Raw genomic sequence first — 9,888 nt, 5'->3', positions numbered from 1 at the left:
CGCTCTCACCGCACTTCTCTGCAAACTCCTCTTCTCTCTCCAGCATCCTAGTTTCTATTTTTATTTCCCCTTCACTATTTCCCTCTTCGTTAGTGTGTACCAATAAACAGTTTTTTTTTACCTGCACCCATTAGGACTTACATAAGTAAAATCAACCCTCACACCAACAAATCATCTTCTCATGTCCTCTACTTTTGATATGTCTACTCTCATACAAGGAGATTTTAACATTCTCATTGACAAACCCACTGTTTCTTGTGCCACTAAACTTCTTTCACTTACTTCCTCCTTTAATTTATCGTAGTGCACTTGATCTCCCACCGAGTGATGGACACACCCTTGACCTTGTCTTCTCCCTGCTCCATTTCTAGCTTCTCCAACTTGGCCTTATCGCTTTCTGCCCACGACCTCCTTCCCTTCAGCCTCACCTTATCTCATGCCCCCCAACCCTGCACCCAGATCCACATGCACAGAAGTCCACCTAAAAACTCTTGACCCAACCCAACTACTCTCTCCTATGACGACCCTGTCCTGCCCTGATCAGGCTGCCCCTTTTTACAACCAGTACTCACTTCAGTCCTAAAAAATGCAACTCCAGAAACCACATATAGTCTTTAACGACCCATTCCTCAATCATGGTAAACCAAACAGATCTTCTACCTGCAAGAGTGCTCCTGTATTTCTGGGCTCACCTATGACTACTTCCTCTGCTATAAATTCATCCTTCCATCTGACAGCTGAAAACACTGTCCTTTCATTTGCATACACTTAATTTTTATAATATACACTTTAAACCCCCGCCGATTTTTTGACACCTTCAACTCACTTCTCTCTCTCAACTGCGCCTTCTCCTTGCTGCCTTTCAGAGCCTATGGTCTTGCCACATACCACCTACCACCCACTTTTTTCTACACTTATAAATTACCCCTCTATGTCTAATCCATGCACATCCTTCTGGACCTCTCTGCTGGTTTAAACACTGTTGATCACCATCTTCACCTACACACACTCCATTGGCCTTCACAACACAGTTCTATTCTGGTTCCTTTCAAATCTATCAAATTGCTCCTTGAGTGTCTCTATCTGTGGCACATCCTCCCCCCCCCCCCCACTCTCATTATCGGTTGGGGTCCCTCAGAGCTGTGTTCACAGCTCTCACTGTACACATCTTCTCTTGGTGAACTAATTCACTCATTCCAACACCACCTCTACGCTGAAGACATCAAAATCTCTCTTCACATGATCTCTTCTGGTCTGTACCATCTCATGTAGTCAACTGCCCCTCTGCTATCTCCACATGGATGTCCCAACGCTACCTAAAGCTCAACATGTCCAAAACAGAGCTTATTATCTTACCTCCTACCAGAGTCTCCACCTGCCCTCAAATCTCCCTGACCGTCAATAACGGTCTGCTTTATTTCTCAAATTTAGTCTCTCACTCAGTCCTGTCACCTTCACCTTACAAATATTGCCAGAATATGCCGTTTTCTTTCCCAACATGCTACCAAAACTCTTAACCACTTTACTGCCTTCTGCTCCTACACTGTCCTCCAGATGTCCTCATACATCTCAAATTGCATATCAAAATACTCTCCCTGCCGCCCTGTTAAATCTACTTCTGACCTGCACCTTGTCTCTGGTAACCTCCTCTCACTCCTACCCTGGAAACCTCTCCAATGCTAATAAACACTTATGGAATTCTCACAGCCTTCAAATCTTTAAACGCTCTCTATAAACCCATCTCTTTGTTGGAGCTTACCGTGCACCCACCTAAACTACTCACACTAATGCACCCTCACAACTGTCCCAATCTCCCCTCTGAGCCACACTCGCTCCTCTTGTTTCTGCTGTGTCCTCTTCCACTTAGTATGCAAGTTCTCTCATGTCTGCATTTATTTTGTTTTACTTGTCATTGTTTTATTATTATTCGTATTATTATATATTGAGATCTGAATAAGAGCTGGATTCTTACCGATAACAGGGTTTCAAACAGGGCTTAATCTTCATTGACACTGACCAGGAGTCCACTCTCTGTCTCAGTGAATGACAGGTCCATGTGTAACGCCCCCTGCGGGGAAAGACAGGGACAGACGCAACACAAAAGAACTTACCTTGTAAACGATGGTCACCTCCAGTCCGCTTCCAATTTTCCAGCTGCGATCCAATCCCAGCAGATCCGCAGCCGCAGTCACCTCCAATCACGTCCCTCTGAGATAGAGACAGAGATTACGGCCGTGCCTACCAGGTAAGGGCTGTCCGAGACTACGGCAAAGAACAAGGACACGGTCAGTCCAAGCTCCTTGCCGCCTCCTCACTTTGTTCTTGCCAAGACGCGGGGGACTACAGGCACTGAAGGCCAAGACTAATCCGAGGACTAATCCCGCCTCAAGTACCTCACACACCTGCCGGTGAGGGCCTAACCGAAAGGGGGAATCGAGCGTGATACTCACCGGGACACTCCCACTTCCGATCCGGTTCTCCTGCACCTTCCCGACTCCTGCGGATGACAAGAACACACAGCCTCCCTCTACGCTCTCCGTGAGACTAAGATGGCACCCACAAAACTGGACTGACTACAACAGCGACCCGACCCTAACAACGTTCTAATGGTCGGCAACGCAACTACGTCAAACTACTATAACTAACTAGGTGTGGTGCACTAACGGAACTACTCACTTACACGCTACGGGGAACACCAGCCGGTGTTCACAGCCTAAACCAGAGGGCGGTTCCTAACCCCCTCACCCAGGTCGTACCAAGAAGCTGCCTTCTTGCTATGGAGTCACACACAGGCCCTAAGTACGGGTTCTTTAAGCCCGGCTGAGGCTCAGTAGAACAGCACACTAACCCGCGGGCCGACTGCCGCACGGAACAGCCGATCGAACTGAACCGCCCGACTGCCTGTACTCGGGTATCTCACACGTGTCCCTACGTCCGGAACCACAGGTCCACCTGCACGGAACCGGCCTTGAGGACCCTTGATCAGAACCACGGCCGCCCCTGGAACTGCCTCAAGGTGTGCTGCACTGCCACCAACTCACTCAGCCACCCCCCCTGGCTACCAGTGTGACCCCGGGGACCTAAGGGACAGGAAAACTACGTGTGTTCTCCCCTGACTATGTGTATGCTGGTAACTACACTTGTCCCCACAGCACGGGTTAGCACAGGAAAACCACAGGAACAAGAGCCTACCTTTAATGGGGGCCTGATGTCTTGCCCCTGGACACAGTTATATAGTACACCAAAATACTGTAATGTAAACTACACTCGCCACACAGACAGAATAAATACAGTCTACAGTACTTTGCACGCTACTTACCCGAACACACCGCTGCTAGCCAACCAGCAGGTTGCTACAGCACCACAGGAGCCTCCGCTCTACTGTACCTCCTAACCACGTGTGCTCACCTCACACAGGACCGCGCCTACACTAACGAGGCTCCCACGCCTCTACCACACACCACCAGGGCCTTATGCCTTACACACCATGGGTCTCTGCCCAGCTACACACAGAGCCTTGTGCTCTGATTAATGGGCCTCAGCCCCCTCTCTACCTCAGGGCTCTGAGCCCACTAACTAGGGCCTTGTGCCCTACTACCTAGGGGTCCTAGCCCCTGCCTGAGGCCTGTGGCCTCCCTAACTGACTGAGGGCCTTGTGCCCTTAATAGCAGACGGGCTACTAGCCCCTAACCAGGCCCTCTGGCCTTCCTATGGCCTCTAGGCCACTAACTACCTAAGGGCCTTGTGCCCTTGTACCTGGGCTCTCACGCCCCTATCTAGCTAATAGGGGCTTGTCCCCTTTATATATATACTAATGGCCTACTGGCCCACTAAACTCGTTGGGGCCTAGTGCCCAGGTCCCTGGGCCTTGTGCCCCTACTTTAGTGTGCCACGGGCCTTGTGCCCGACTGTGCCCCGGGCCTAGTGCCCGAATTAACACTGAGTATACTTACCTGCTCTGCGCAGGATACTCAGCTTGCCACGCCGTCTTCTTCCTTTCTTCTCCGGGTCTTCCAGACCCTCCAGCCGGCGGCGCCTCTTCTCCGGTTCGGCGCTGGGTCTCCAGTTGCAGCTGTGGCGGGGGCGCTCTCAGCCCTGACAAGGGCTCCCCGCCGGCGATCACCGCTTGCTTGGAGTCTTCGGGCGGCAGGGTAGCTCACGGCCCTTACAAGGGCCCCCTGCCGCCGCTGCCGCTGGTCTTCTTGCTGGACGTCGTGAAGAGACGTCCTCTCTCTTCTCCGCCGACGGACTTCTGCTAAAATGGCGCCACCCGGCGACTTATATAGTCGCCGGCGTGACGTCATCAGCCGGCGCGAGCGCTGATTGGCTCGCGTCGGCGCCAATCTTTTGAATGGCCGGGCGCGAGCCGCGATTGGCTCGCGCATCCGGCCGCTCATTGGCCAGCGGGGAAAGATGAGCCCTGATTGGCTCATCCTTCCCCCGCGCACAGGACCTGCAAGAAAGAAGTTATACTCACCGCCGCTGGATCGATGGACGGGTAAGTTCTTCTTCTCTTCTTTCTTCCTGCTGGGCACCATCGGGGACCTCTTCAGCCCCTCCAGGGGCACAGCGCTGCCGGACATCTTCGCCCTCTTCACGGGCACCGGCTCCGGCATCTTCTGTCCCTCCACACATGTTCAATTTGGCGACTCCCATAGTGTCTGAATCCCTTCCGTCATGATTGTGGCCTTAAATTGCCCAAAATCGGGTGCGATATTGGAGCATGTGGACACAGTAAGGGTCATTTGCAAACCAGGAGGCAACTCAAGAGGCCGACAAATATTGTGAAAGTGGAAGATTGTTTGGTGATGTGCAGACTGAACAATTTTCGCATGGGATGAGGACCTGGGTGGGTGGAGATCATTCCTCACTGCTGTGCAATATGCTCTCTCATGCTTCAAACTATGCAGCAGATCTGCAAAAGCAACATGCTATTTTGCAAACTAGGATATTTTAATGATCAGGATGAATTGGAGATTACTCACCTATGAATGTGCTCCAGTTATTCATGACCAGACAAAGAGAAGAAAAGTGGTCATCTTCTGACCACACTTTATACCGTGACCAAGAATGCTCCTATTATAGGACCAACATATCTTCCCAAAGACTCTTATTTAATATGGACATTTCAGCACTTTATCATCAAAATTTGCAGGCTACATGTCAGTCAAACTCTGAACTGAACCATGGCGTAGAATAAAATTATAAGACAGTATGATATGAAAATAAATGTTGCAGCAATTATATATATATATATATATATATATATATATATATATATACTAATCCTTAATTACAAGTTCTGGTATTCATCAACATCATCAACTTTTATTTATATAGTGCCAGCAAATTCCGTAGCGCTTCACAATTTAGAACAATCACAGTAATAAAACAATACTGAATAATACATACAGAGAGGTAAGGGAGCTAAGCCCGCAAGCTTACAATCTATGGACAATGGGAGTTTGAAACATGAGGAGGTATAAGTGCTACATCATATTGCATATTGGTCCAGCCAGATTGCAAATATAAAAAGTGCTTAGTGGGACTATATGATCCAGTCACACAATGTTGGTTTGGGGGTGAGAGGGTTGTTGTCTTGTGCTAGCTGTCTAAAGGGTGGTAATAGGGTAATCTAATGAGGCAGAGGGTGGGTGAGGAATATTATAAGCTTGCCTGAAGAGTTGAGTTTTCAGAGAACGCTTGAAAGTTTGAAGACAAGAGGAAAGTCTTATTGGGCGAGGGAGGGAATTCCACAAATTGGGTGCAGCCCGAAAAACGTCCTGTAACCGGAGGATCCATATGGGACATTTTAATACACCTATCGTTTCAGAGTAATTAGAAACTATCTCCACCTCTATTAGAAGGTTCCATATGTTCTATGTCAGTCACGTATAGATCACCAGGATCTCCATTGTGTATTTTAGCAAAGTGTTGTAATTATTCTAAAAAGGAAACTTTCTGGATATTTTATTTGAGAACATTATTTCCAGATAGATTAAATAAAAATATTGAACTTAATAAGATATGAAGTCCTCCATTGATTGCCTTCGCATATATAGCTAAATGCTTTTGGATTCTAACTAGACTGATATGGACGTTCCGTTCTGTGCTGAAACACCTGAACGTTAGTTAATGAGTTTAATTTGGCTATTTTAGATGTAATCAAATCATAGATATCATTAAGAATTTACAGCCATGCCTAATTGCTGTTTTTTATGGGGGTTTTTTAACCATGTAATATTTATTAGTTTTGTAGACAGAAACAAAAACAAACACAAGTAACATAGACATAACAGCCAAAAGTGAAATCAAACAACAACCTAAACTATTTGACGAAAAACATTTCTAGACATATAAACATTGTGCATGAATATTGAAGCAAATGTGTACACATCAGAAGGGACATTTTTTTCGGGTATCAAGCAGGAATTGCAGGTTTCATCCCCAAGGTAACATATAATAAACAGTACAAAGGAAGGGTCAGGTACACCAGGGGGTAAATGTTTAAGAAGCGATTCTAGGAAATCGCCAGCATTCAGCGACTTTACAAGCATAATTTAAAACGGCAATGGGTTTAAAGGCAAGCCAAACCACCCGATGCTTTGGATCTGCAAAAGAGTGCCTAATTTAACCCTGGCTCGTTGATCACCCTAAATAAAAGATGAGACAAATGTATTAATAAATTGAAATACCCTGTTGGGAATGTGTATGGGAGATTGTTGTAATACATAAAGATATTTGGGTTGCAGAATCATCTTAAAAAGGTTAATTTTCCCTGATGTAGTGACAGGGAGCCGCTTCCACGAGTTGAACTTGAGCGTAAAGTTGTCAGTGATCGGTCAATGTTTAATTTAATAAAGTAGACAGGGACAAGATAAATCCAAATTAACAGGTACTTTAAGTACTGTAAGGTACACAGAGTCCACTGCAGGGAGTGACGGGGAGTCAGCACAACATGGTTGACACCATGGACGAGATACTGGATTTATTCTACTTGATCTCTTGACCCAAGTATCAGCCAATGTTATCCACCGCCTCTAAAAGGTTGGTCAATGAAAGTATCAAGTTCAACAAAAATAACAGTATGTCATCGGTGTAGGGGGTAATAGTATAAATGGTCCCCCGAGCAGGGAGGCCACAAATGCCAGGATGTACGCGAATCAAGCAGGCTGGTGGTTCTATAGCCAACGCAAATAATGCAGGGGTCAACAGGCATCCCTGTCAGGTGCCCCTTTCCAGACCAAATGAGGACGAAGGGTTGGAATATAATAATTGCAGCCACCACATAAAGTTAGAACCAAGTCCAAACCGCTTTAGTACCTGCCACAGGTAGACCCACTCGACCAAATCAAAGGCCTCGACAGCATCAAGAGATACCCCCACCACCCCGATTTAACTTCATGGGTCATCTGTAATTGCATCAACAGGTAGTGTAGGTTAGTAGTGGTGGATGCTGTTTTTTATGTATAATCGATTAACTTAATTCCTGGCGCTCTAGGATTGCCTAAGAGCGTTATTTAAACTGGGCGTTTCATTGTGCACAAACTTGTTTCGATTTTTTTCCATCTGAAGAAGTCACATGTGGATGGGGGAGAAATGCGTCAGCTTCTTTATTAGTACTTTCCTAAAATAAGAACTTTTATATACCTTGTATATTATTACCATGTGTTTACTGTGTATAATGCTTTAATTAAATACAGTTATTATTTAATCAAGTGTTGGATGTCAATACTTTTTGGATTTAGATTGAAAGTAGTACATGACAATTTAAGTATTGCTCTGAATACATTGATGAATTTTCTTTACTGTGAAAGACACTTTTGGTCTCATTTAGAGTTATTGGCAAAACAAAAAAAGGAGCAAATTTGCACATTGGCAAAACCATGTTGCACTGCAAGGAGATAGGGTAAATTTAAAATGTACAGACAGATTTAGAGTTGGAAGGGCATGACCTAACTCAATTCTAAATACCAGTTCTTCAGGTCTCTTCCTGGACTTTCGGAGAGAGTAGGCAACTTTGGGTTTAAGCAACAACATAATTGCGTTGAGAGACAGTAAGGACCATGAGAGATGTGTAAGATACCGGATCGAGAGACATTATTCTACTCCGTTGCTCCCCAGCGCCTTCCTCAATGCCCGTTTTACCTCTCTGTTTCTCAGGCTGTAAATGATGGGGTTTAACATGGGGGTCATGATAGAGTACAATACAGCCACCACTTTGACGTCTTTGTCCATGGCATCGGTGAAGAACGGCCAGATGTAGCAGAGGGTCCCAGTAGTGAAATACAGATTGACCACCGTGAAATGAGAGCCGCAAGTAGAGAAGGTCTTAAAGCGGCCTCGGTTGGATTTAATCTTTGCAATCTCAGAGATTATCCGACCGTAGGTCACCAGAATAATAGCCAGTGGTACCGTCCCGGTGGTGATTGCAACTGGCAAAAACATGGCCTCCCCGAGCCATTTATCAGAACAAGACAACTTAAGTAGAGGATTAATGTCACAGAACAAATTATCTACTCGGTTGGGACCACAGAAATCAAGATGAGAGATGGAAAAAGCTTGGACTACCGAGTTCCCAAGACCACATGCCCAGCAAGCTGAGATCATCTTGAACCTGACCGCTCTACTCATGATAAGCGTGTAGTTGAGTGGGAAGCAGATAGCCACGTATCTGTCATAGGCCATCACTGCTAGAAGGTAGCACTCGATCACCACAAAGAATTGGAAAAACAAGAGCTGGGTGACACATTCGGAGAAGAGGACGTACTTTTGGGCAGTGAAGAGGATGAACAGGAGCCTGGGGACAGTTATAGAGGAAAGGGTGATATCAATGATGGAAAGGTTGGCCAAGAAGAAGTACATTGGTGTGTGTAGTCGCTGGTCAGAGGAAATCACAGTAAGAATCAGTATGTTACCAAGCACGGTGATAAGATAGATGCAGAGGAAAACCAGGAAGAGGAGAAGCTGAGGTTCTGTTGATTCAGATAATCCAACAACCAGGAACATCGACACGGATGACTTGTTTTTTTGGTCATTGTTAACCATTGGATCACTGTTGACCTGAAAGACCGAAAGAAGTGTTATAAGAATATTATCTCTCACAATACATGAGTAGTTGAATTACAAGGACACTATTAATTATCACATTGTAGAGGTATATTTATAATATTTCCCATACCACAACAGTTGAGAAGGAGGTAGGAAGCTGAAAATTTAGGAGACTGTTTGCAATCTCACACTAGACAAGAATTATGTAACATGATTCAAGTAGGTCATTGCTTTCAGGGGAAAACCCCAAAAAGTATTTTCTCTAATGTAGAAGGCCAAAAATAGATGCTGCTATCTATTTCCAATTTAGAAAGAGGTAGAAAGCTGAAAAATTAGGACAGTATAGGCCAGCACATACTAGGCAAGAATTATGGAAAATGATTCATGTAAGTCATTGCTTCCAGGAAAAAAAATAGAAAGTGTTCTTTCATCATCATCATCATCATTTATTTATATAGCACCAGCAAATTCCGTAGCGCTTTACAATTGGGAACAAACATTAATAAAACAATACTGGGTAATACATACAGACAGAGAGGTAAGATAACCCTGCTCGCAAGCTTACAATCTATGGGACAATGGGAGTTTGAAACACAAGGGCATGTGCTACATCATATTGCACACTGGACCAGCTAGAATACAAAGGTAAAAGTACTGAGTGGGCTGTGTGTGTGACAATGTTGGTCAGAGGGTTGTTGTCTTGTGTTAGCTGTGTAGAGGGTGGTAATAGGGGAGATTAAGATGGTGGTTGAGGAATACTATAAGCTTGCCTGAAGAGGTGGGTTTTCAGAGAACTCTTGAAGGTTTGGAGACTAGAGGAAAGTCTTACTGTGCGAG

The 9,888-nt window shown here is 45.4% G+C and overlaps 1 protein-coding gene across 1 annotated transcript; it reads right to left on the bottom strand.

Annotated features, from left to right (window-relative positions):
- Positions 1–8,100: 8,100 nt before the first annotated feature.
- Positions 8,101–9,052, bottom strand: LOC142101900 (olfactory receptor 1J2-like). Its single transcript, XM_075186330.1, has one exon. The coding sequence runs from the start codon at positions 9,046–9,048 to the stop codon at positions 8,101–8,103; it is 948 nt and encodes a 315-aa protein (XP_075042431.1). The 5' UTR covers positions 9,049–9,052.
- Between the last annotated feature and the right edge of the window lie 836 nt (positions 9,053–9,888).

The sequence above is a fragment of the Mixophyes fleayi genome, chromosome 9 (genome assembly GCF_038048845.1).
Source record: "Mixophyes fleayi isolate aMixFle1 chromosome 9, aMixFle1.hap1, whole genome shotgun sequence".
NCBI classification, from domain to species: domain Eukaryota; kingdom Metazoa; phylum Chordata; class Amphibia; order Anura; family Limnodynastidae; genus Mixophyes; species Mixophyes fleayi.
Note: the sequence above shows the minus strand (reverse complement) of the source record. Positions and strands in the feature narration are given on the sequence as shown.